Source organism: Astyanax mexicanus, chromosome 2, assembly GCF_023375975.1.
Source record: "Astyanax mexicanus isolate ESR-SI-001 chromosome 2, AstMex3_surface, whole genome shotgun sequence".
Lineage (NCBI taxonomy): Eukaryota > Metazoa > Chordata > Actinopteri > Characiformes > Acestrorhamphidae > Astyanax > Astyanax mexicanus.
Genome location: NC_064409.1, coordinates 5856465 through 5884224, shown reverse-complemented (window position 1 = coordinate 5884224; position 27760 = coordinate 5856465). Strand labels below are relative to the sequence as shown.

The following is a 27760-nucleotide window of genomic DNA, read 5'->3' as shown; positions in this document are numbered from 1 at the left end:
ATCAAAGAAAAATATTGCCTTGAAATTATATCATTTCACTTGCTAAGATTGAGTTTTTTGCAGTGTAGGTTGGTAGCGTCCACAAAAATGTTCACATCAGAGTTGGAAAAGACCTTGGAAAAGGCAGTAACTGCTGCCACGATTAGGGTGGAATGGAAAACTCGCTAAACACCTAGTTTTAAATGTGGCAGCTGCTGTTTAAGCTGCTCTCATTTATGGTAGAAGTAAAAACTTTGAGGAAAATGCTAATGCTAACTTGTTTACTAAACAAAAGTAAGATACACATTTACCAAGAATAAGACACAACTTGTTTAACTACTCTAGCAGGCTTATTACAATCTAATTACAATATTATCGTGAATTTCCAACATGATTCCAGCTTAATGGTGCTTTACTGCCACAGCTTTGGTTATCTTACTCCCTCACATTAGCAGGTAGCAACTGTACTTATGTTTATAATAACATAGACCCAACTTATCTTATTAAAATTAAAACTATTTTAAAAATTGATTTGAATCAACTTAATTGAGCAGTTGTTGCAACTTAGCGCATAATTATAATTTCTGCAGCTGACGTACAGATAAGAGATTGCTGTTCGATTCCCGAAAATCCCGTTCATGCAGCTAGCCCTCAGCAGCCGGAGTCCGAGAAGGAGCACAGTTGACCTTGCTCTCTTTCTGGGTGGGTAGAGTATATGGCACTCTTTCCCGTCCTCAATCCAAAGGGTGATGTGGATCAGCACAAGGCTGCATCTGTGAGCTGATGTATTGGAACTGAGTCGCTGAGTGGATGACTTCATATGTATCGGAGGAGACTTGGACTAGTCTTTACCTTTACCTTGTGTTGTGGCATCACTAGTAATAGGGGATATACAGCTGAGTAGCAGCTAAATGGGTGGAACAATCATCCAAGATAATTAAAAATATTTAAAAACAATATCAGGACAAAAGCTTAGAAATAATAATCTTTAGAAGCTCTCATCATAGATTTTTTTTTGTCATTGCTTTATACATTACTTTAGTTTTTGCATGGCATGCATAAAATCCCCATGCTGAGCCGTGAATAGTTGAGACTATAGTTGTGGTTTAAACAGGCCACTAGTGCAGCTATTAAAATCACTGTACTTGCCACCCCTCTATAAATAATCGTTGCAAATGTTTCTACCTGATGCTCTTTCTCTTAGGACTAAGCTTTGCACAAGAACATCTTGTGCATTACTGAAAGAGCTACTCACACAAACACACTTTTACACACACACTCACACACACTCACACACACGTACACTACTGTGTGAGCCGAGTAATCCTCTCAAACAAGCCCTGAATTTGGAGGTTGGCGGATTTTCCCCATCAAAGGCCAGAGACCACCCACCAGAACACAAAGGGACAATAGCACTTAGATCCGGAAGCTTCCTCCAGGTCTCTACACCTCCAGAGCGAGCGCTGCTTCGGCAGGCCCAGTATGAGCATGCACACACACACACACACATTCAGACACACACACAGTGATTTTTGGGTCCGAGTTTGTGTTTACTAGCCGTGTGTGGGAGAAAGAGATTGTGTGTATGTGTGTGTGTGTGTGTGTTTCCGTGTGCACATGCCATTCTTTGTGCATGCATATACTGTATGTCTATGTGAGCATGCGTGCACTCGCATTCATTTTATTTAATTGCTTCCCTTTTGAAGGCAAAGTACATGAAAAGAACAGAAGCTTTTGTGGCCGAGATTCACAGTGAAATTTAAACTATTTGTTGCTTGGAAAGCGGCTTTTGAAATCAAAGACAAAAGGGTGTGAAAGATGGAGACTAATAACAACAGGCAACATCCAGTCATTTGCTCGTCCGGATTAGGCGTTTGAGCCCAGCAAAGCATCTTTCTCCTTCCTTTCTCTCTTCCTCCCCTTTTTCCTTCTCTTTCCATCACAAAAGCAGCGGGCTCTCTCCTTCCCCTCCTCCCGCATGCTGGCGTTTTGTATTTGCGTGATTGATTGCTTCCAAAGACTATATTTTTGCTTTGTGTTTCTAAGAGAATGACTCCATTGTAAAGCGGCGCTTCTTCTCTTCTGTGTTTCTGTGCCGGGCCTCAGAAGCAGTGAGGCCGTTTATCTATAGGAGAGAAAAAGAGAGAGAGAGAGAGAGAGAGAGAAAAACGAGTCTATCCGTGCGGTCGGACGGATATGAGAGGTTTTCACACATATGCATAATATAAGTGAAACCGTCTGCAAATTGTAATTGTGAACTTGAAGCGTGAGGTGTGGAATAATTGTAATTGGTTAAATTGGTTAAATAAAACACACACAGTGAATGCTGGCAGAAATAGATAATGTAAAGACTCCTCACAGCTGGGAGATAAATGTTTAACCCTTGTGTGTGTTCAGACCCGTTTTCATTTTTCCTCAAATGATACTAAAAAATATTTTTTCTAACTCAAACTCATTGGCATTGGCTCATTTTTTGTGAAAAACATATATCAAAACACATTTTCGATAAACACACACTGTACACCCCCCCCCCTTTACACATTTATATTACATACAGTATGTTTGGCCAAGGGCTAATAAACATTGCTTCATTTGTAAATTTGAAACTAAACAAATGTTCTACTCATATCTTGAGTTTAATTCATTTTCTTTTACATTTTATTAAAAAACTAATAAAAAAAGAGTAGCACTTTTTGAAAGAAATGTAACATAAGAAAGGTAAAGGGCAAATATTAACCATGTAAGCTGTTTATATTGCTTGCAATTTAGGTGAAGCAAGCATGTGTAAAGCATTTTAATGTAAAATTGCTTAATTTTGCTGAATTAAATACAAATAACAAAGTAAACGAGGAACAAAAATATGAACACCACACAAGGGTTCAATGATTTGCGTGATGGAAAGCGTCTCTACATCAGAAACACAGCCATTATGAATCTGTGAATAAAACAGATGCAGATCACAATTAAAGAAAATTACCATCAATATGGAAAGTTCAGAAACGTTGCTGATTATTTCGAACAGCAAGTAAATTGTTTGATTTGAGTTTTAGACATTAGGAATCACTGTAAAGAAAATATAAGTCTTAAAAAAATGTCTTCACAACACACCATTTTACACTAAACCAACCCTGACTCCCAGTTAAACAATGCAAAAATCTTGTGATATGAATATATTTTTCCTTTAAATTGCTGAGTCACATTTTTTGGGCTAAACGCTGCCACTATGGTTTGGAGATCGCTGATTCTTTATTGATTCCAGAGGGAAGTTCTGGACATCCAGTAGCAGCAGGTATACACAGTACACAGAAGTTAGTAAAAGGGTTAATACGATATGATACAGAGAGAGAGAGAATACAATAAAAACAATAAAATTAGGTATGAAAGTATAAAAGTGTAAAAGTAGAGTCTTTTTTAGTGTGTGTGTTTAATGGAGAGTGAAACTATTAGTGCGGAAAATGGTAAAACTATAAAAATGTTATGAAAAAATTATAAATAGGGCATTTATAATATTTGCATTTATAATAAGTAAAACCGTCTGCAAATAGTAATTGTGAATGTGAAGCGTGTGGTGTGGAATAAGTGTAATTGCTTGAATAAAACACATACAGTGAATGTTGTCAGAAATAGATAAGGTAAAGATAATGTAAAATGGATAATGTAAAGATAACGTAAAGATAATGTAAAATGGATAATGTAAAGATAAAGTAAAGATAATGTAAAATGGATAATGTAAAGATAACGTAAAGATAATGTAAAATGGATAATGTAAAGATAACGTAAAGATAATGTAAAGAAAGTTAATGTAAAGATAAAGTAAAGATAATGTAAAGAAAGATAATGTAAGGCCACCGCACTGCTGTGAGATAAATGTTTAAATGATGATTTGCGTGATGCAAAGCGTCTCTGCATCAGAAACACAACCATTATGAATCTGCCTGTAATATTCTGAAGCAGCGAGAGAAGTGGAAAAGTACAAAGTTGCGAAAGGCAAGAAAAATAAGAGAAAAAAGAAAAAGAAAAAGGGAGCTCAATTATAAGGACAGAAATGCAGAAGAGGAGACAATGCAAGGTAAAGGTATCATTAAAGGCAGTGGAGCTTTAACTTTGTAACAGTGGCTCTAAATCTCTCTCTCTCTGAGTCTACAGCGTGGAGTCAAAGTCGCGCTCGTTTCTCTTTCCTGACTCTGACTTTTACGATGCTCTCTCGCCGCGGCGACAGCGCGAATGTGCTTATCCCTGCAGATTTGTGGGGAAGCTGTAGAATATAATGTGTTTGTGTGTTAACATCAGGTAAATTGCTCGCAGCTCACGCCTTATGTGTTAGATTTCATAGAATGTGTGTGTGTGTGTGTGTGTGTGATTGCGCATGGGTGTGCATATGTGTGCATATGTGCATATATATATGTGTGTGTGTGTGTTTTTATATATGTGTGTGTGTGTGTGTGTGCTGGTGTGTGCTCTATGCATGCTGTCATTTCAGTAGAACCTCACATACCTCCCCACACCACCCAACCCCCCCCCATCTTTCCCGCCCTCAATTTAATTGCTGCTTTTCAGGGACGCGCTTGACTGCATAATTGTCAAAACACGGCGTGATTGAACTCTCCTTCACATACCAAACCTGACACTTTCTGATGCATCTCGTCTCTTTTATGACACTTTTCAAATAAAGGGAGCGCTCCAGATGTTTGCCGTAATTTTTTTTTTTTCCGTTTTTTTTTTTCGCCGCAGATTTGGGTGCACTGCTGGGAGCGCGTGCGGGAGGATTGGAGATTTGTGGGGACAGACTGTCTGTGTGTTTGGCAGGCGTGGACAGGTCCTCTTCCCTGCCGAATACGAATATCTTAGAGAAACGCTTACAAATCGGAGACGGGAATGGAATGAAGTGTACTAATGTTTGTTTATGATTGATGTAGAATGTGTTATAATGTGTCATATTAATTGCAGTGCTGCTTTATAAATATTGCAGCGGAGCCGCTTTTACCTTTCCTCCCGTGTGAGTTTTAGCGTGATTTATCGTTGCTAATTCTACCAGCCAAACATATCATATCATATTATATCATGCACACATGCTACACATTTTCTGTTGGACACGTTACTTTGAAACAGTAATTAGTTATAGTTACTAGTTACTTCTCCAAAGCGTAAAGATAATGTAAAATAGATAATGTAAAGATAATGTAAAATAGATAATGTAAAGATAACGTAAAGATAATGTAAAATAGATAATGTAAAGATAATGTAAAATAGATAATGTAAAGATAACGTAAAGATAATGTAAAATAGATAATGTAAAGATAATGTAAAATAGATAATGTAAAGATAACGTAAAGATAATGTAAAATAGATAATGTAAAGATAACGTAAAGATAATGTAAAATAGATAATGTAAAGATTATGTAAAATAGATAATGTAAAGATAATGTAAGATAGATAATGTAAAATAGATAATGTAAAGATAATGTAAAATAGATAATGTAAAGATAATGTAAAGATAATGTAAAATAGATAATGTAAAGATAACGTAAAGATAATGTAAAATAGATAATGTAAAATAGATAATGTAAAGATAATGTAAAATAGATAATGTAAAGATAATGTAAGATAGATAATGTAAAGATAATGTAAAGATAATGTAAAATAGATCATGTAAAGATAATGTAAAATAGATAATGTAAAGATAATGTAAAATAGATAATGTAAAGATAATGTAAGATAGATAATGTAAAGATAATGTAAAGATAATGTAAAATAGATCATGTAAAGATAACGTAAAGATAATGTAAAATAGATAATGTAAAGATAATGTAAAATAGATAATGTAAGGACTCCTCACAGCTGGGAGATAAATGTTTAAATGATGATTTGCGTGATGCAAAGCGTCTGTGCATCAGAAACACAACCATTATGAATCTGCCTGTAATATTCTGAAGCAGCGAGAGAAGTGGAAAAGTAGAAAGTCCTCCCATGTGAGTTTTAGCGTGATTTATCGTTGCTAATTCTACCCGCCAAACATATCATATCATATTATATCATGCACACATGCTAAACATTTTCTGATAAAAATGTATCATTTCCAGTTTTGGGCACCTTACTTTGAAAAAGTAATTAGTTACTAGGTACTTCTCCAAAAAAGTAAGTGAGTTACTAACTGAGTTACTCCACTATAGAAGTAACTAGTTACCAGTAAACGTAACTATTGCCTTACTTTTGTGTTACTCCCCGCCGAAACCCCCCCCCCCCCCCACCCCCCAGATGAATAGAGTACACGACAGCAAAGACAAGTACCTGCATAGAGGTTTGTCCATGACAGAAATAATGTTGGTGTTTCCATCTGGAAAATGCTGTTTTGCCACTGAAGTCCTCCTCACTCGCCATCTCTCGCTATGCGCTCTAAACACCCACCCATCTATTTCCTCTGATTGGCTGAAGACGTAATTGTACTATACCTTAGCCAATCATTGCTTAGGCGGTTATCTCATCCTCCCCTTCCTTGTGACTCACATACACAACGCACACACACTTGCGCCTTTGTCTGTATACACAAAGTAAAAAAACAATGAATTGAGCGGCTAAAGTAAGGTGCAGTAACGGGGTGTAGGAAATGGTAACACCGTTATAGTTACAGTCAGAGTAATTACTTAGATTACTCATTACTGAAAAGATAGTAACAGCGTTAGTCAGTCAATGCTGTTACTCCCATCACTGATCACTTCTGCGTACCTGGCTGATCCGAGTTATACTGTTATATTGTTTTCCCACATTTGCCTTCATTTAAGCTGTAAGCAGGATAATTAGATGCGGTGCAGCCCATGCATAATTGGACGGTGACAAAAAACAGAAAAATCCATGTTCTTCTGATTCAGTACTAAAGAACAAATGAAATGAAACAATTGCCGTGAGCTTAAATGCAGAGTGTCAGCTTTAATTTCAGAGCATTTGCATTCAGATTGGCTGAGCTGTATAAGAAACGTTATGCAGAATGCATAACCTTCTAATTTGAGTTTTGACACATTTACGTAGTTTAATAAGCTTAAGCAGCAAGTTGTTCTGTTCACAAAAATAAAAAATCACCCTGTTGCTTCCTTTAGAAATAAAGACAAGGGATCCAGTTCCTCTCTCAGTGAACTTTGCCATGTCACTTTTTTTCTAGTTTTTATTTCTATTTTTAATCATGCAGAATTTGAGGTTGATTGATCTGTGTGTTAAGAGTACAATACAGCTTCTCCAAGCGTATTTTAAAATGTGAACTTATTTTACTGCAGAGATAAAGGACTGTTAAGGGGTTAAAAACAATCCTTTTCCACTGTACTCTTTGATTCCATCACTCTAAAGATGTTTATTTCAGATCTATATGTTCGTATCATTATTATAACCTACTTCTTAGTATAATGAAACATACTGTATTTTTCTTTTCCTCTTTACCAGCAGGGCTGGGACTGTTAAAAAACATACAAACCATTATAATCCTTGGATATGTTACTCTTATATATTTAATATTTAGTACAAGTAGGACTTTTAGAAAACCTTTAGATTAGTAAGAAATGCACATTAGTACCACCATATACAGGTGCATCCCAAAAAATTAGAAAATCATAAAGAAGTTACTTTATTTTAGTAATTCATTATTTCAGTAGTTCAAAATGTGAAACGTATATGTTATATAGATGTATTAAACACAGAGTGATCTATTTTAAGCGTTCATTCCTTTTATTGTTGATGATTATGGCTTAGAGCCAATGAAAACCTAAAAAATTGAATATTATATAAGACCAATTGCTACTTTTGGCAGTGTGGGCAGTGTGCTAGAAAATGAAGCCCTGCTGGAAAATGAAATCACCATAAAGTTGTTGTCAGCAATGGGAAGGATGAAGTGCTGTAAGGGAATTTTGCGAGAAAACGCTGCACTGATTTTAGACTTGATAATAAAACACAGTGGATCAACACCAGCAGATGACATGTCTTTCCAAACCATCACTGATTGGTGGAAACTTCACACTAGACCTCGAGCAGTTTGGACTGTGTGTCTCTCCACTCTTCCTCCAGACTCTGATCCCTTGATTTACAAATGAAATGTAAAATTTACTGATGATCAGTGTTGGTTTGGAGAGTCATGTCTGATATCTGCTGGTGTTGATCCACTGTGTTTTATTATCAAGTCTAAAGTTTTACAGCACTTCAAGCTTCCCTCTTTTCTTCAACTTTTATGGAGATGCAGATTTCATTTTCCAGCAGGATTTGGCACACTGCCCACACTGCCAAAAGTACAAATTGGCCTTATATAATATTCACATTTTTTTGAGACACTGATTTCTGGGTTTTCATTGGCTGTAAGACATAATTATCAACAGTAGATCAATAGATCACTCTGTGTGTAATACATCTATATAATGTATGAGTTTCACATTTTGAAATTAATTACTAAAATAAAGTAACTTTTCAATGATATTCTAATTTTCTGGGATGGACATATGGAGCACTGTTTTTGTGATGTCACATGCTAACCTTCTTGGAACCTTTTCAAAATGTTGCTAAATGTTCTTAAAATGTTCTTTGTTAGCTGGGTGGTCACATGATTACGCTGGTTACACTCGATTCAGGTGAAGGTGGAATCTGATTGGTGGAACTGATGCTGAAGCAGAGAAGAAACCCTGCCGTTTTAAGTTTGTGGTAAAGCACAGTTCCGAGCTCTTGTGAAAAAGGGAAATTACCCCAGGACCCCATGTGAATTTAATCCCATCCGAACAGGGCTGTAGACATTATGAGGTCTTTGAAATATTATAGTATTATATAGTGTAACCAAAAATAGAGTCTATTCAAACAAAGAACCTTTTCCCCCTGTTTTTATCCCTCTGTTTCCTCTCTCTGTAGGCACTCTACCCTACGAGATTAAGATTGTGATCGCGGGAAACCACGAGCTGACGTTCGATCAGGAGTTCATGGCTGACCTGATCAAGCAGGACTTCTACTACTTTCCCTCTGCCTCCAAACTGAAGCCAGAGAACTATGAGAATGTGCAGTCGCTGCTCACCAACTGCATCTACCTGCAGGACTCGGACGTTACTGTCAGAGGCTTTCGTATATACGGCTCGCCATGGTGAGTAGCACTCTCTCCGTCATATCCCTTCCTTTACGTCATTGTGTTTCCATCTTTTCCTCTATGAAGATTCATTCTGTTCTCATTTCCTATCTACTAGAGACATATTATATCTGTCCAGCATAATTTATTTTACTTTAATCCTGGATATATAAAGATATTTGGAGTGCTTTATTACTAGTATTATGACATTCTGGATCTTTGAACATTCCCTGGAATCACCGGCCGACTGAAATTACCTCAAAAGGGCATGTACAACTCATCCAGGAGGCCACAAAAGAACCCAGAACAAGATTTAAAAATAACTGCAGGTCTCACTCGCCTCAGTTAAGGTTAATGAGTGTTAATAATTCAATAATAAGAAAGAGACTGGTGAAAATGGTCTTCATGGGAGAGTTCCAAGATAAAAAACACTGCTGACGAAAAACAACACAACCGCCCGTCTCACATTTACCAACTTATATCTTGATGATCTTCAGAACTTTGGGTAAATATTCTTTGGACTGACATGACAAATGCTGTACTTTTTGGAAGGTGTGTGTCCTGGTATATCAAGTGTAAAACTATAAAACACATAATTTCAGGAAAAATACATGGATGCAAAACATGGTGGTGGTAGTCTAGGGCTGCTTTGCTTCTTCAAGGTCTGGACAACTTAATAATAGATGAAACCATGAATTTTAAAAGAGAATGCCCGTCCATCTGTTCGTGACCTCAAGCTCAGGTGTACCTGGGTTCTGCGGCAGGACAATGACTCAAATCACACAAACAAGTCCACCTCTAAATGATTAAAAAAAAAAAAAACTAAATGAAGGTTTTGGAGTGGCCTAGTCAAGTCTGATTGAGATGCTGTGGATGATCTTAAACAGGATGTTTAAGCTTGAAAACCCTTTAATGTGTCTGAATTAAAACAATTCTGGAAAGAAGAGCGGGCCAAAATTAATTCATTGCCATTTATTGGTAAAGCTTGATTGCAGTTGTTGCTGCCAAGGGTGGCACAACCAGGTTATTAAGTTTAGGAGCAAATACTTTTTTACACAGGGCTAGATTGGTTTAGATTGTTTTTTTTCCCTTTAATGAATAAAATTAATTCAAAACATTTAAAAAGTGCTTTTTATACACACTAAGAAAAGTAAGTACAGATTTGTACTTAAAAGAGTACAAAGCTTGTCGCTGGGGCTGTACCTTATATTGAGGTACAAAAAAGTACCTTTCAGTGAAAGTCCTTTTTTTGTACCCGTGTTTTTTTGTGCCAGTAAAGATTATAAAGATTATAAACATTATCATCAACTGAATATGTGTCAAAAAACTTGATGATGCAAATTTGTCTGGCTTTCAAATAAAAACTGTGCAATTTAAATATATATTGTTTATTAGTACAGTGATACAGAATACTGAATGTACCCTTTGGCTGGTTAAATGGTAGAAATTTGTACTTGTTTCTGTTAGAAATTACTTTGTACTTCAGAGGGAACAAATCTGACCCTGTAAAGACCAATATTGTACCTCTGAGGGTACAATTATGAAGAGTGTACTGAGAGAGTACTGAAGTACTCATATCATACCTCTGTTTTTTAGAGTGTATGTATTACTCTGGTTATCTTTTTTATATTAAAGTTTGTTTGATAATCTGAAAAAAAGTTTGTATAACAAAAAAGCAAAAATAAAAGAAATCTCCAGGGGGTACATACTTTTTCGCACCACTGTTTTCTTAGAGTTTAAACTCTAAACAGTGTCGGTCGGAAGTGTTAGGTTGAAGATGGTGGGAACTTAACTTGGTGGGAAGTGGGAAGATTGCTTCACTTTCTCAGTCTCACCGTCTCTCTCTCTCTCTCTTTTTCTCTCTTTCTCTCTATCTCTCCTTTCTGTTCATCACCATATGTTCCTCTGTGTTCCCTTCCCCCTCAAGTCCGCCTCTATTTTTGCTCCATCTCTTCCCAATTCCCCCATTCTCTCTCTCGTTAACACTTCTGCTGGCATCCCTCCTTCCTCAAGACTGTATTTCCTCCTTATCGAGCCGCACTTTATTGTGTTGCTTCCCTCCCACCCAGGGACTCGGCACGCTTGTAAGAGGGCTCAGCTCAACCACATACAATGGCAATATAAGGGACTAGTGTGGGAGCCAGACGTGTTTGAGTCTGTCAGTTTGTCTGTGTGTATGTGTGTGTGTGTGTGTGGGTGGGTGTGTATAGGGTATGTTTTTGGGTAAGCCCTGGAGGCTGTGTGTTGATGCCCAGTGTGGGACATGTTGGTCCATTCTACCAGTATATAGTTTTTTTATAGTGTGTATGATTTCTGGTGACTGTATTAACAGTAGCTGTATCTGTGTGACTGTGTATTAGGGCTGGGCGATATATTGAGTTTTTAGAATTAGCGATATATATTTTATACAAGATATAAGAAAATGCAATATTGTTTATATCGATATACAGCTCTGGAAAAACCTCTGGAATATAATCAAGAGGAAGATGAATGATCACAAGCCATCAAACCACCAAACTGAACTGCTTGAATTTTTGCACCAGGAGTAAAGCAGCATAAAGTTTTCCAAAAGCAGTGTGTAAGACTGGTGGAGGAGAGAACATGATGCCAAGATGCATGAAAACTGTGATTAAAAACCACCAGGGTTATTCCACCAAATATTGATTTCTGAACCCTTAAAAAATGAAAATTAACATTTTCTTTGCATTATTTGAGGTCTGAAAGCTCTGTATCTTTTTTTGTTATTTCTCATTTTCTGCAAATAAATGCGCTAAATGACAATATTTTTGTTTGGAATTTGGGAGAATATATCATTATATCTCATGTTCAGCTACAGCTAAATGCTAATAAAAGCGTCTGTATACAATGTAGAACATGAAGTTTTGTCTTAGAAGTGTTTTTTTGTTATTACCTTATGGCATTGAAAAATATCAAGATATCGTGATTCAGCTAAAAAATATCAAGATAATAGATTTGATTCATATTGCCCAGCCCTGGAGTCAGGGTAAATATACTGCACATTATTCTGGACAAAACGATAGCAAGGAAAGCTCGCAGAACTTCAACTGTCTTTCAATTGTCTATATATATATATATTTTTTTTTTTTTTATACGAGATAATATTGTTTATATCAATAAATACTATGTTGTGTTCCAATTAGCACAGATGATTCTTCGATTTTGATACATAGCCAGCTGATCTTTCCAGCTCTAGAATTTATCTCATGTTAAGCTACAGCTAAAGGGTAATAAAAGTGTCTTTATAAAATTTAGAACATGGAGTTTTGTCATCGAAGCATCTTTTTGTTATTACCTTATGGGACAAAAAAATATTGAGATATAGATTTAATCCATATCGCCCAGTCCTACTGTCTTAGTAGCCTTAAAGCAGTGTGTTTAGAGAAAGACAGGTTCTGTAAATAATTATTAAAACATGTTAAACACACTGAGCAGAGCAAGATTAGCGTGATTAAAGTGTGTGTGTGTGTGTTCAGGTACATGTGTGAATACAGTATGTGTGTGTGTGTGTGTGTGTGTGTGGTGCTGGTGGTGTTTACTGCAGTCATATTATGAACCCATGAGCTAGATTAAAGCCATGTAATATTAATCCACTCAAATGTGTCAAGAAGTAGCCAGCTTTTTGAGCACACACACAGTTTGTGTGTATGTGTGTGTGTGTGTGTGTATATTTGTATGTGTGTGTGTGTTGGGCCTGCAGTCCTAATAAAACATTAGTGGGGCTGAAGCCTGGTAATGTTATTCTGCCTGAGGGAGAAGTAAAGAGTTAGCGCTCGCTTTTCATCTCTCTTTGCCTCCCTCTACTTTTCTGTCCATCACTCCATCCCACCTTCCCTCCATCTATCCGTTATCCGTTTCCCTCCTCCTGTCGCTCGATGCCGGGCGTGCTTCTCCTCAGTGGGACAGAGCATCTCCAGTCTTCTCACCATGGTGACGCCGCTTCACTAAAGCAGCGGCGCTTTATGGACCGATTCCCGTGTTGCCGCGGGTGATGACCGCCTCTGATCTGAGCATCGTTTGACTGAAACGCGACTCCGGCTCCCTTGACGGCGTCCATTTCTTTATCCACCCAAGCGCGATTCCATCTCTCGCTTCATCTGTCCATCAGGGCAAAGGTTCACTAATCTGAATTCCATTCCTCACTCTCTTCATTCTCTTCACTTTCTCTCACTCACAGCTCTAGCACGTTTGATTACTGATGGACTGAGCGTCTGAGCTGCTGTACAAGCTTCACTGCTGCATCTCTACTGCTTTATCGCTCCAACACCCCCCACCCCCTCCCCAAACCCCTGCCACTCTTAGTCCCTTCGTTCCGTGGTCTCTGAGATCAGTAGTGTTGAAGTCAAGACCGTAGAGCCGAGTCCAGGACATGTCAAGTCCGAGTCAAGACCGAGACTTTTTAGTAGTTGAGTCTAAGTCAAGACGGAGACCGGGAAAAAACAAGATCGAGACCAAGACTGAGACCAGATTAAGATTCAAAAATTAAAACATTTATTTACACAAGTATCTACTCTATTTATCAAAATTATGCTTAATCTGTGTCTCTTCTAAAACTTAATCAGGATTCACCACATGAAGTCACCTGAATCAAATTCTATTCATTTTTATTTTGAAATGTAAAAAAGGTTAGCTAGCTCTTCACTAGCTTTAGTTCTCTTCCAGGAAGCATTTGTATTTTAGCTAGCTCATCACTAAGGTTAGCTAGTTCATCACTAAGGTTAGCTAGATCATTGCTAGCTTTATTTCTCTCCCAGTAAACATTAGTATTTTAGCTAGCTCAGCACTAAGGCTAGCTAGCTTGTCGCTAAGGTTAGCCAGCTCAGCCCTAAGGTTAGCTAGCTCATCACTAAGGTTAGCTAGCTCATTGCTAGCTTTAGGTATCTACCAGGAAGCATTTGTATTTTAGCTAGCTCATCACTAAGGTTAGCTAGCTCATTGCTAGCTTTAGTTCTCTCCCAGTAAACATTAGTATTTTAGCTAGTGCATCACTAAGTTTAGCTAGCTCATCACTAAGGTTAGCTAGTTCATCACTAAGGTTAACTAGTTCATCACTAAGGTTAACTAGTTCATCGCTAAGGTTAGCTAGCTTATTGCTAGCTTTAGTTCTCTCTCAGTAAACATTAGTATTTTAGCTTGCTCATCACTAAGGTTAGCTAGCTCAGCACTAAGGTTAGCTAGCTTGTCGCTAAGGTTAGCTAGCTCATCTGCTGCTTTAGTTCTCTCCCAGTAAACATTAGTATTTTAGTTACATCATATTTAAGGTTAGCTAGCTTGTTGCTAAGGTTAGCTAGCTCATCTGCTGCTTTAGTTCTCTCCCAGTAAACATTAGTATTTTAGTTAGCTCATCACTAAGGTTAGATAGCCTGTCACTAAGGTTAGCTAGCTTGTCGCTAGCTTTAGTTCTCTCCCAGGAAGCATGTGTATTTTAGCTAGCTCATCACTAATGTTAGCTAGCTCATCCCTAAGGTTAGCTAGTTCATCACTAAGGTTAGCTAGTTCATCACTAGATCATTGCTAGCTTTAGTTCTGTCCCAGGAAGCATTTGTATTTTAGCTAGCTCATCACTAATGTTAGCTATCTCATCATTAAGGTTAGCTAGCTCTGCACTAAGGTTAGCTAGCTCATTGCTAGCTTGGCTCTCTCCCAGGAAACATTAGTATTTTAGCTAGCTAATCACTAAGGTTAGCTAGCTGGTCGTTAGCTTTAGTTCTCTCCCTGGTAACATTAGTCTTTTAGCTAGCTCGCTGCTAATGTTAGTTATCTAGTTAGTTAGTCTAGTTAGTTTTTCAAAATGTCTGGAAATATTTGTTGCGGTCCCTGAGGTCTCTGTTATCGAAAAGTGTGACTATTTCTTCTTTTTGGAAGATATGCATACAAATTCATGATTCACATAACCAACGAGCAGTGAGCCAATGAAAAAGAGCACATTTAACTTTAGATCGGACTATTCATAATGAATTTGTTTGTATTAAAATGTTTATTGATTGGATACTGAACGAAAGCGGGAGTAGCTTGTGTTTTCGCTATTAGCAGATTTTAGATTTACAGAAAAGGATTCTGTCTGTTTGAAATAATTCAAATTAATGATAGAAAAAAAGTTCAGTTTCTGATGAGCTCTGATGTCCACCTCACCTTGAGACAGAGACAAGACCGATTCCAAACAAGGTCAAGTCCGAGACGAGACCCTAGACCGCTCATTTTTGGTCTCGAGACACTGGAGATCAGTGATACTAATGTTTGTCTCTTTAGCTCTTTGTTGTAGTTAAATGCATGCTCTCTATCACTCACAGACACGATCACACACACACACACACACACACACACTTCTGTAGCGCTACTTCCCAGGCTAAATGAGATCTTGGCACACTGCATTTTTCCCTAAATCCGGACTATTTGTCATGCGGTGATTCTGGAATGAAAGGGACAGCATGGGGGAAACATGTGGCGTGTTTTTCTGCTCTGCTGACGCTAATGCAAGTTTACAAGTCATTTGTCATCCGAAGATCCACAGAAGCAGGGCCGCTCGGCTGTGTGTGTGTGTGTGTGTGTGTTAGGGGTGTCACGATTCTCTAAATCCTCGATTCGATTTCATTTTCGATTTGAGGGTCACGATTCGATTCGATTCTCGATTTTCTTGTTTTTTTTTCTTGTTATTATTTTATGCCTCATAAAATTTAAATAATATATTTATTATTATTATTATTATTATTATTATTATAAATATTATAAATATTATTATTATTATTTATTAAGATATATATGGTAATGCCATCTAGTGACTTTTTTTGGTAGCAACAGTGTGCACTATTAAAATAAGCAGTTTATCAGAGCTGTGTGTGGATGGCTGGTGAAACTGCTCATTACATGAAGCTGCAGTTCTTCATCCAACCACTAGCAGCAGCAGCACAAGCCCCGCTCTTTTCACTCAGTCACTACTTCAGTACAGCCCAGCCACGGGCTACAGAGTAGAGGTCTGCGCGGGACTGTTTTTTTAAACCCGCTCCCGCCCGCTCCCGCGTCTTTTTGTCCCGCTCCCGCCCGCTCCCGCAAAAAAATCACTTCTTTTAATCCCGCTCCCGCCCGCCACATACACATTCCCGCCGCTCCCGTCCCGCAGTCCTAATATGAATTGAATTAATTACATTTAGTGCTTCAAATTTACATATGTATTTATTAAAACAGCAATTCAGTTCGCAGTCCAAACACATGCCATCAGGTGCATCAAGAATCCTTGAAGTGGATTAGAAGTGGATCTATATTATATAAAATAATAAATGTAAAAATATATAAAATTTAATTCAATTAGTTTAATTAATATTTGTATTATTATTATTAATAATAATAATAATAATAACAATAACAACAATAATAATAATAACAATAACAATGTTATTGTTATTGTTATTATTATTATTGTTATTATTATTATTATTATTATTATTATTATTATTTTGCACCAGTATAGTAAATGTCGTCCTTTAAATTACACACCCCCCCCCCCCCCCCCCTCCTCTGCACACGCCTGCTGGAGATGCTGAAAATGTGTGTGTGTGTGTCCATCCTCCGAGAGATTTTTCTTGTGTTTTTTTGTTGCTTGCATGGGAATCATAGCGTGATTATTATAATTTTCTTAACTATTTATCAATTTGCGGGAGCCCGCTCCCGCATGGCCTGTATTGATTAAATTACCGCTCCCGCCAATAACAATTCAGTTTTGTCCCGCGCCGCAACATATTCTGACGGGTCCCGCGGGTCCCGCGGGACTCCCGCGGGAGTGCAGACCTCTACTACAGAGCTCAGCCAGTCCGTTTTTACTGTTTCTGTAAACAAATAAAGGTTTTAACCCCACTAACCGGATAATACAGCTCACTACAGTTCATCTTTCAGCCCAAGCAGCTAACAGCAGCAGGTTAGAACAGCCGACACGGAGGCACTGCTCGGAATACATTATAAACAGGTCAGTTAGCGCGCTGCTAACCTCAGGATGTTTATAACTACGGAGTTTAGTGGACACACCACGGCCGCCAGGTAAGTCTTTTAAAGGCTACTGAAGACTATTAAAGGCTATTAGAGTGTAACCCCTGGCTCCCAGGGGTTACAAGAGGTTATTGAAAGCATTATTGGGGGGCAGAAATCAGTACAGGCTGGTTAGATAAGTGATGTGGGTATTGTCTTATAAATATTTACACATAACTTATATCTCTCCTGAAAAGCTTTTATTTTAGTCAGAAACACGCTTGTGTTTACTTTATCTGAGAGAAAGATGTTTTTTTAATTCAATGGAAAGCAACAGGTGTAGTCAATTATAAGTTTAAGATTTTTAATCCACCTCACTGTGATCTATAGTCAGTGTTCTCAAGTCACACTGACACACGCATTTCAGCGAGTTCACACGCTCTCACCTGCGCGCACCCACCCCTCCGTTAGATACAGATACAAAACCTGCGCGCCCAACCCCCGCCCCCCCTCCCCCGTTGGACAGATAAAAAACAGTGATCACACTCCCGCCGACTGCGCTCATGCAGTGGCTATCTCTATTTAAATGAATAGGATGCGCTGTGTTGGTGCCGCGCCATTTGCGTAGCGCGCTGCGCTATTTGCGTAGCGCGCGCGGGAGGGATCGTCGATCCTCTTTTTGACTTCGATACTCGAGATCGTGACCTCATTTCGATTCGATTTCGATAAAATATCGAGATCGTGACACCCCTAGTGTGTGTGTAAGCGCACGAGTGTGTGGTGTGTGTGTGTGAGGGAGATAGTGAGACTAAAGACAGGCTGAAGCCTGTGTGGGTGGAAGGAGTATTAAGGATAGCTGTCCCTTTCAGAAAGCGTGAAGTACAAACAATGTGTAGGACCCACACTACATACTGTTCTGATGCACACTCTTATACACAAACACACACACACACACACACACACACACACACACACAGATACACACACACACACACAAAAATACACACACACACACACAAAGAGAAAGATAGAGTTATTGACAGACATAATCGACACATACAGAAACCACGGGGGTGGAGATATTGTGCTGCTTGTGCACACAAACACACACTTATACACACACAACCTGTGTAAACTATGGGGGGTTTCAATCAGAGGGAAAAAAACTGCTGGCTGTATGTTTAGTGGTTTGATAGAGGTGATTCGCTGCTGTTTTTGCATGTTAATGGGGGAAGCAAAGCCCTGAATGCCTTCAAATGCAGTGCAAATAAGTGTATTCAGCACTAAAAACGCAGTCCACAATCCACAGTCCACAATCCACAGTCCAGTAGCGTGGTGTTGGTATCTCCATGCTGGTCCATGAAAACCAGTGTAATATAATCAAGAGGAAGATGGACGATCACAAGCCATCAAACCAAACTGAACTGCTTGAATTTTTGCACCAGGAGTAAAGCAGCATAAAGTTATCCAAAAGCAGTGTGTAGGACTGTTGGAGAGGAACATTCCATAATGCATTAAAAAACTGTGATTGAAAACCAGGGTTATTCGACCAAATATTGTTTTCTTAACTCTTAAAACTTTATGAATATGAACTTGTTTTGTTTTTGCATTAATTGAGGTCTGAAAGCTCTGCATCTTTTTTGTTATTTCAGCCATTTCTCATTTTCTGCAAATAAATGCTCTAAATAACAATATTTTTATTTAGAATTTGGGAGAATTTGGTCTGTAGTTTATAAAATAAAACAACAATGTTCATTTTACTCAAACATAAACACATAAATAGCAAAATCAGATAAACTGATTCAGAAACTGAAGTGATCTCCTATCATTGCGTTTTTGTCCCCAGCACTTTGTGTAGTGCCCTACTAGTACAAATTAACGATTAGTCAACACTAAAATTCGTAGTTGACAGTTTTCAATCAATAATCAATATTGTCGATTATTAAGATTAATCGTTGCAGCTATGTTTGCCACTGTTTGTTTGGTATCTTTTCTTCGCTTATTCCTTCCTTCCTCTCTCTCTTGTTCACTTGCACTCTCTCACTTTCTCACCCTATCTCTCTGGGCACCGAGCCTCTTTAAGCACAGTGGGGGGCTCACTGATGCTGGTGAACGCAGCACGTGCCAATTTTGGGCTAAGACAGATGAACCCTGTAGCTCTTTGTGCTCAGTGCATCACCTAGTGCATGCATGTGTGTGTATACTGTATACACAGCTCTGGAAAAAAATGAAAGACCACTTAAAAATTATGAGTTTCTTTGATTTTACCAAATTAAAAACCTCTAGAATATAATCACAAGGAAGACGGATGATCACAAGCCATTAAATCAAACTGAACTGCTTGAATTTTTGCACCAGGAGTAAAGCAGCATAAAGTTATCCAAAAGCAGTGTGTAAGACTGGTGGAGGATGATGGAGAACATGATGCCAAGATGCATGAAAAAAATGTGATTAAAAACCAGGGTTATTCCACCAAATATTGATTTCTGAACTTCTAAACTTGTTTTCTTTGCAGTCACATGCACACACACACACACACACACTTATATACATATGTGTGTATATATATATATATATATATATATATATATATATATATATATATATATGTGTGTGTGTGTGTATGTCATTTACTTCCAACTAGTGTCTAACTACAGGTTTCTGTTGTTATCGATGATCAGCAGTAGTTTTTTATACAGGTCCCCATGCACACACAGGAAGCGACAGACAAGAGAGAAAAAGAGAGAGAGAGAGAGAGAGAGAGGAGGGGTAGAGTAAAATAAAGAAAGAGTATAGAGAGAGAGAGGAGGGGTAGAGAAACTTTTTTTTCTTTCTTTCCCCAAGAAAATGAAAATTGAAGACATGTTAGCTACCCACTGACTCCACGAGGAATAATTAACGCTAGAGATGCAAAAGACTCCGTAATTAGATTTTTTAATTATTGAGGATTTGCTTCTCTTCTATAGTGGCCCAATTAAAACACCTCATCAAAAAAAAGAGAAAGAGAGAAAGAAGGAAAGAATGAAAGAAGGAAATAATGAAAGAAAGGAAAGAAAGAGCATCCTTCTCTTCTTTCCTTCCCCTATTTTTCTCTTTTTTGGTGTTAGAGGAAGGGCGTACCTGCCTTTTCGGGGGGTTTTTTTGTTTGGGTTTTATTTATTTATTTATTTATTTTTTTATTTTTTGATGGCCCTTCCTCTTCGCTGATGAAGGGACACTCACTCTCAGCCTCTAATGAACATTCCTGTGTTTGGATGGAAGGAGGGATTGATGAGGGAGGAGGAAGAGGAGGAGGAGAGGAGGAAGTTGTGGAGGTGAAAGTTATGCCTAATGATCAGGAGGAGAAGACCCTATCAGAGTTTGAGGAGATGCATGCGAGGGTGGTGTGCTTTCCCTGCTCGACCTTGCCGGTGTGCCTTGGTGAATTAATTAAGGTAGGGGTTGATGCGGAGTGCGATTTGGGGAGAGAGGAGAGATTAGCATGGTGGCTGCCGGGTCTCCCCTCGGGGAGCGAGACGGCTGCTTTGGCTATGTAGGGCTGGCCACAGGAGGACCCGCTCAATTAACAGCTGTGGGGGGGCTGGGCTTTGGAGCGCCCCCTAGCTATGTCATCATATGGCCCTCGAAATATGCTCATAAATGCGTGCAGAAAAGAAAAGAGAGAAAAAAAAGCTTGAAAAAAGCTTGAAAAGTTGAAGAATTGATGGTAACACTTTATAATAACTTTCATTAATATATCATTAAGAAATTATTGTGTGTGTGTGTGAGTGTGTGTGTGTGCATTAGCATTGCAGTTCCATCTTGTGCATCTACCGTGCCACTTAAAGTAAGACAGTCCACAAATAAATTTTAAGTGCACTTATTTTTGTTGAAAGATTGCCTAGTAATTTTTGACAAAATGCACGTCTCCAAATCCCTCCAGTTTTTCTTTCTTCCCATCTTTCTTACTTTCCTTTCTTTATATTAGTTGCTATTAGGGGTGGGTGATATGGCTCTGAAATAATATCACGATATTTCAGGGTATTTTTGCGATAACAATATACTTGGCGATATAGGAAAACAGAAAAATAATTAATTATTTTCAGGAATATAGTATAAGTAAGAGTAAAACAGCATAATCATAATGTGGCAAAATAAATAATATAGCATAAAATAATATAATGCAGCAAAAAATAGTGCAGAATATTTAGTGCATGCATATAAACTGCAAACTAAAACAATTATACATAAATACACCTAAAGCTTCACAGTAAATAATAGACTACTTTTAAGACAGAACAGCCCTATAATCACAATATGGATTTTTAATATCACGATATTTCTGTGTCACGATATATTGTATACGATATAATATTGCCCACCCCTAGTTGCTATCATTTTATGTGGATGGACCATTAGAGTTGCCTCATATTATGCGCAACTAACATTAAACTAACATTCATTACCTGCATGTCTATTTAATGCAGTTGCACTGTAATGTAAAAGTACACTCAACACCCAACTCTAACCTGAAGCATAACATTTTAATGTTAGGTTAAGAGTCAGATTTAAAGTTAGTTGGGTTTAATTGTGAATCATTTACATTCAGCTTAGAGTTAAGTTGCATTTAAATTAATAGACATTCAGTTGAAAATTTGCCCTCAAAATATGCTCATAAATATGTGCAGAATTCAAGAGAGAGAGAAAAAAGCTTAAAAAGTTTAATGGTTTAATGGTAACACTGTATATTAATTTCCTTAATATACCATTAACTAATTAATAATGATTAATGATGATTAATTATAAATATTTTTTTACATTTTAAGGAACAGTTGCTATCTCATTTTTTAAATACTAATGAACGCATTGGCAACATGAACTGCAATTGCTAAACATTTGCCCGGTTTAAAATTCGATTTATTACGATTTATTTATGTTCAATGTCCTGATGAGCTACTGATTTGCTAATATTAATATTTTAAATATAAATATCCATGCTGATAAATAGGTGTCATGTGTGAGCATTTGTTAATATTCTAATTCTGATGAAATACTGCTTTGTACGCATCTACTGATCATTAAATTTTAAAAATATATTAATGTTAAAGTTATTATAAAGTGTTACCATAAGACTAATCGATGAATGACCAGAAGCTAGCTGAGCATCTGCTTGTTTACTCTTCTTTGATTGTTTTAAACCTGATGTTCTCTGTTCATACTGTGTGGGCAGGGGGGGAGGAGAGAAAGAGAAAGAAAGAGAAATGGAGTGAGAGAGAGAGAGAAAAAGAGATGGGATGGAGGGAGGGATTGCTCACGGCACTGGTTTCCTCAGAGGGACTTTGCCTCAATTTACCTATGAAATGGTCTAAAGGGATTACATTCCTTTTCTTTTCAGTGCCTGTGTGTGTGTGTGTGCGTTCTGAGTGTGCGTTTTAAATGTGTGTGTGTGTGTGTGTGTGTGCATTAGCATTGCAGTTCCATCTTGTGCATCTACCCTGCCACTTAAAGTAAGACATTCCACATACATTTTAAGTGCACTTATTTTTGTTGAAAGATTGCCTAGTAATTTTTGACACAAAAATCCCTCCAAATGCCTCCAGTTTTTCTTTCTTTCCATCTTTCTTACTTTCCTTTTTTTATATTAGTTGGTATCACTTTATTTGGATGGTCCATTAGAGTTGCCTCATATTATGCTCAACTAACAATTAACTAGCATTCATTACCTGCATGTCTATTAAATGCAATTGCACGGTAAGGTAAAAGTACACTCATCACCCAACTCTAACCTGAACCATAACATTTTAAGGTTAGGTTGGGTTCAATTGTGAATCATTTATTCAACTTAAAGTTAAGTTGCATTTGAATGATTAGACATTCAGTTGAATTTATCTGCATCTTTTTCTGCATTGAGGAAACTTGCAGTTGCATTGTTTGAACACCAGAGGTCACAATCCTGCTTGTGCAGGCCAGAGAGCCAGTGGGCGTAAGCAAAAGGCAGAGGCTATGTCAGTTTTTTCAATTTTTGATCAACGGCAACCACAATAGCTCTTTTTTTCCACTATGTGAAGGCATGTGGGAGTCACTGGGATCTCTGCATTAACCAGGAGAGACGAGAAATCCTCCACCCAGATCTCACAAGACAAAAGGAACAAGGAAGACATTTGAATTTTAAATGCAGTCAGACTGTGAAAGTGTGAAAGTCACCAAAATAGTTTAGAAATAGAAATACTTTAGTAAAGATACACAAAAGCCTGTTTAGTTAGAGTAAAGAATTATATTCCCTTTGTTACTGTCGTGTCCCTGTGTCTATTTACCTTCCTCTGCTCGTGCCCTGTGTTTTTTCTATGTCTCTGCCCCTTCGCTCACCTGTTTGTGTGTAGCTCCGCCCCTTGTTAGGTCCCAGGTTTTTCCCATTTCCTGTCCCTGTCCGTGTGTAAAAATAGTCCTCCTGTTTCCTCTGCTATTTGTCGGTTCTTGTACGTTTTACGTCTGTTAGGTTGTAGGTTTTTCTTTGTTTTCCCTGTTACTACGTTCTTAGTGTTTATTTAGTTCTTTGTTTTGGTTTATTGTTAGTTTTCAAAAAAAAAAAATCACTCGCATTTGTGTCTATAACCCTGACAAAAACAGCACAGTAGTTTGTTTACAGAGAGTATTTATACAAAGTGCATTTTTCATTGATTGACTTAATGAATAAAAAGAAGAAAAATCACCTTATTTTTTGTTTTATTTAAAGTTTGTTCCAAATATTTTAAGAAAATCAAATTGTAAATCCAGAATCGTGCATCGATACACCCCTAGTATTTATGAGCCATCTGTAATAGATCATTCATATAATGTGCTATCTATCAGTTTTCTGATTGGTTTGGTTTGGTTTGGTTTGGTTTAGGTAAAAGTCGTCCCATGACCCCGCAAATAACATAAGCCAAACAAACTGCTCTTTCCTTCTTTCTTTCTTTCTTTCTTTCTTTCTTTCTTTTTTTTCTCCACTTTCTCCTCACTCCCTGTTTGCCATTGATCCTTCTGCTTGGAGCTGTTGGGCTTTGCCTTGGCATCAGCCGGGCGCGAGAGCTGCCCACAGCGAAGGCACTTTCACACCTTTGCTGAAGGAAGAGGCAACAAGGACTTCTCCCCCTCACTTCAGTCTCTCTCTTCCTCCCTCCCTCCCTCTCTCTCTCTCTCTCTCTCTCTCTGCCCACTTCTCTACCTCCCTTGCCACTCCTTTCTTTTCTCTTCACTTCCTTTCTTCTCTCCCTCCTCCCGGAGAAGTTTGAAATAATTTGAGTCTCCTGGGTTTTTACACATTCTAATTTCGAACTAAATGGGACATCTGTTTGAGAAAAGGAAGATTTGCCACGGTTGCTAAGGCAACTATCACTCCGTGGAAAAGAGAGAAAGGGGGGGAGAAAAAGGTCCAGCAGTTTTTACCGACTGAATTAGTACCAGACTTTAGTAGCACACACACACACTCTCTCTACACATCCTGAAAAAACAAACATCTTTCATCTTTCCCTCAAACACGAGTCACATTTTCTCTCTTTTCTCTCGTTTCTCCCTTTTCTCTCTTTTCTTCATTCCTCTCTCAATGCCGTGGCTTTAAACAATTAATAAAATAAAATCTCCCTCTCATTTTTTATCTATACGCTTTGCGCATAAAGTAAAAAAATGCAATTATGGGATATGAAACAATTATCATCGTAGAATAGAAGTTTCGCCAATTAGAAGAGAGAGAAAACTAATCTCAGTGCACTGCTAACTGAGCTAACACACACGCACATGCAAACCGTCATCTGAAAGCGCCTTCATCTGCCCAGAAAGCTGCACATTTTTATGGTAATTGATCATTATTTGGAAATGAGCTCTTGCAGCAGCCCTAAACATTATTTAAATAGCTGCTGCTGATGCTGCTGATGCTGCTGATGTTGTATGTTGGACTGCAACCAGATGTTTAAACTAAGGCAAAGTAGAGGTTTAGCCTGAATTTTCACATGTTATATATCATATACCTATTTAACATGACATCAATGGAGGTATCATCCTAGTTCACTCTGTGTTAAAACTTCTGGTAAATGATATAGGACAGAGCATCGTCTCTCAAAAGTGAAGCCACCACAGGTCGGGCGCCCCCTGCTGTTCGGTTTCAGAAAGCTGCGTAACCCCACCCATCCCCATAGGTTTCAATGGCAAAACAGAACAACTTTCAATCACGTTTTTTTCCCCAATATACTGTAATTCTACCTCCATTATTTAAATGGAACAGTTAGTGTAACCTCTGCTTATATTGTTAAATTTTTATATACCCACAGAATTTGTTTTTAAAAATGTTATTCAGCTCTATATTCAAAAGGGTGTGGTTATTGTAAAAGGGCTGGGTTATGGGCGGGACCAATAACAGACCGTCAGCTCCGCTCTGCTCTGCAGCCTGTGACCTCGAGGCAGCCCTCAGGGGCGGGTTTATTTAAATGAGTAGGCTCTCTCTCCACAGTCTTTCTCCCTCCTCTGGTCTCTACTGCGCAGACTCGGGTTTCAGGATCGCCAACATGGAGGAAGACTTTGGCTTCATTTTCATTGAATGAATGGGAACGGCGACACGGCGTCCATCTTTTTTTTACAGTCTCTGGTTTATAGTTAGAGGAGAGTGGGGACAGGTATCAAATGCTATTTTTTCAGTGTTCTGAGTAGTTTTGCAATTAGGTCAATGTACAAGCGCTATGGTTAATAAAAAAAAATATATTTTGTGTGCACAACTAAGGTGCATGGTAAAATAAGGTTAATATATCTGGGATTGGTGTTTTTTTGGTTATAAATACAGTTAACACCAAGCACATTAACTAAGCTTCATGTGTTTATGTGTAAACAGACACCATCCATGATTTAGTCTTCTTTGGAAAGACCCTGGAGCCTTTTCACCCCCCCCCTCCCCTCTCATCACCCAGGAGGCAATAGTTGTGTGTTGCTCCAAGCGTCACCATATGACACGTTTTCAGCACACACATAGATGTCATGATGGTGCCACACTCATGATGGTGCTATTCTGCACCTGCTCTCACAGTTCAGACTAGAGGGGCCTGGCACTGGTACCAACACACACACACACACACACACACACACCACATGCAGTCCCACTTTCTCGCTCTACATTATATTATTTAAGACTGTTAGTCTGCAGGAGTCGCCTTCTCTTTTTCATCATGTTTTCTTCCTCTCCCTGCCTGTCTTCCTCTCTGTCTCCATCCCTGCACACCACATCTATTCCCATCAATCTTCTCACTTTTTCTCTTCTCCCTTTCTCCCTCTCCCTCATTCCCAAAGAAGCCCCGTCTCCAGAGCTGCTTTCCGGCAGCAGATGTATGCTACCCTCTCCCTGTCCTCCAACCACAACACGCATGCTGTAACACTCTGACAAATACCTATTTTAACATATTGGCAACGTAATTATGTCTTACGCATGTGTTTGAGCCCTTCCAGTGGGAACTCATTAGTAGTGTGCAGAGTTCCACACATTTCTGCGTGCTCTTAACGTCCCCGTGAAAGTAGAGACAGACGTAGAGACAAAAAAAGCATTGTTGAGGGAGGTATCCAGAGATTTGCTGCTATATAGTTTATTCCATGCTGGTGGTTAAATTGTAATTTTTCTATCAACATATTCCACTCGGTGATTATGCAGAACGGAAGCACTGTGTTTATCGACTTTAAAAAGAAAAGTAAAAAAAAAAGTGAAGTTGTGAAATTGTTATTAATTACTGTATCTCAACTTATTTGGATTAATATACACTAAATGGACAAATCTATAATAATTAAATTATTATCAAAGAAAACAATTTAATCCTATTTTTACAGGTGTAACTGTGGAATTCATAGTAGTAGGCAGGATGCAAGTGCAAGGCGATTTGAATTAGTAACTATATTGAAAACTAGAAAACAAACTAAACTAAGACTAGAAAGACAAAACTATATACTGACAAAAACCTCAATAAAACAAAATTCAGATGACAAACAATAGATAGTCCAGATTCACAAATGATCAAACAATGCAGGACACAGAACAAAGTAAAACATGGTGTATATGTAGGACTGAGAAAACAAGGAACACCTGGGACAGGTAACAAGGGGGTGTTTTAGCCATTCATGCTAAATGACCAATGCCTTAGTAAATGTGACTACAGCTTATACACACTGCAGTCTGGACTGCAGTTGGTGAAAAAAATATATAAATTATTATTTTTTTGTCTTATGGTAAAACATGGTATAATTGCTTTATGCTATGTATGCTATTTTATTATCATTATGTCAGTGACATTTAATAGTTTTAAAATGATAAAAATATGTTTCTCCACTCCAGCAAAAGATGCTCCACATATGAGCTGCTAACTCATCCATTTCCCTTTATAAAGCTACGAGTCTCTCGTCTCTCTAATATGAGTTTTTTTGTTGTTGTTGGTGAAGAAGGAGACGTTTATACAGGTATCAATGTGAGCATGTGAGGAGGCGTTTCAGGGACAGATTCATTCACATTACACACAGATACAGATCACTTACATTTACAGTGAATGTGTGTGTGTGTGTGTTTAAGTCAGGTGTGTGTGATGTGTTGTGGGAGGGGCTGGCAGGACTTGTGGAGCATTCCATACGGCTCTGTAGAATGTCGAGAGGGCGGGTAGAGACACCGTGTCTTTTATGTTTGACAAACTCCAGCTATCTATCTGCATCTCAGCCTCAAATAACCCTCCCTTCCTTTCTTTCTCTCCCTCT

General features: G+C 38.1%; 2 protein-coding genes across 2 annotated transcripts in view; one reads left to right on the top strand and one right to left on the bottom strand.

The window, feature by feature from the left end:
• Window positions 1–27760, bottom strand: part of sult4a1 (sulfotransferase family 4A, member 1) — a 282375-nt gene that overhangs the window by 153078 nt on the left and 101537 nt on the right. The window lies entirely within an intron of this gene.
• Window positions 1–27760, top strand: part of mpped1 (metallophosphoesterase domain containing 1) — a 71041-nt gene that overhangs the window by 16884 nt on the left and 26397 nt on the right. Inside the window, exon 4 of the mRNA XM_022671819.2 lies at window positions 8851–9076. Coding sequence (XP_022527540.1) covers window positions 8851–9076 — 226 coding nt within the window. The remainder of the gene's footprint in view (window positions 1–8850; window positions 9077–27760) is intronic.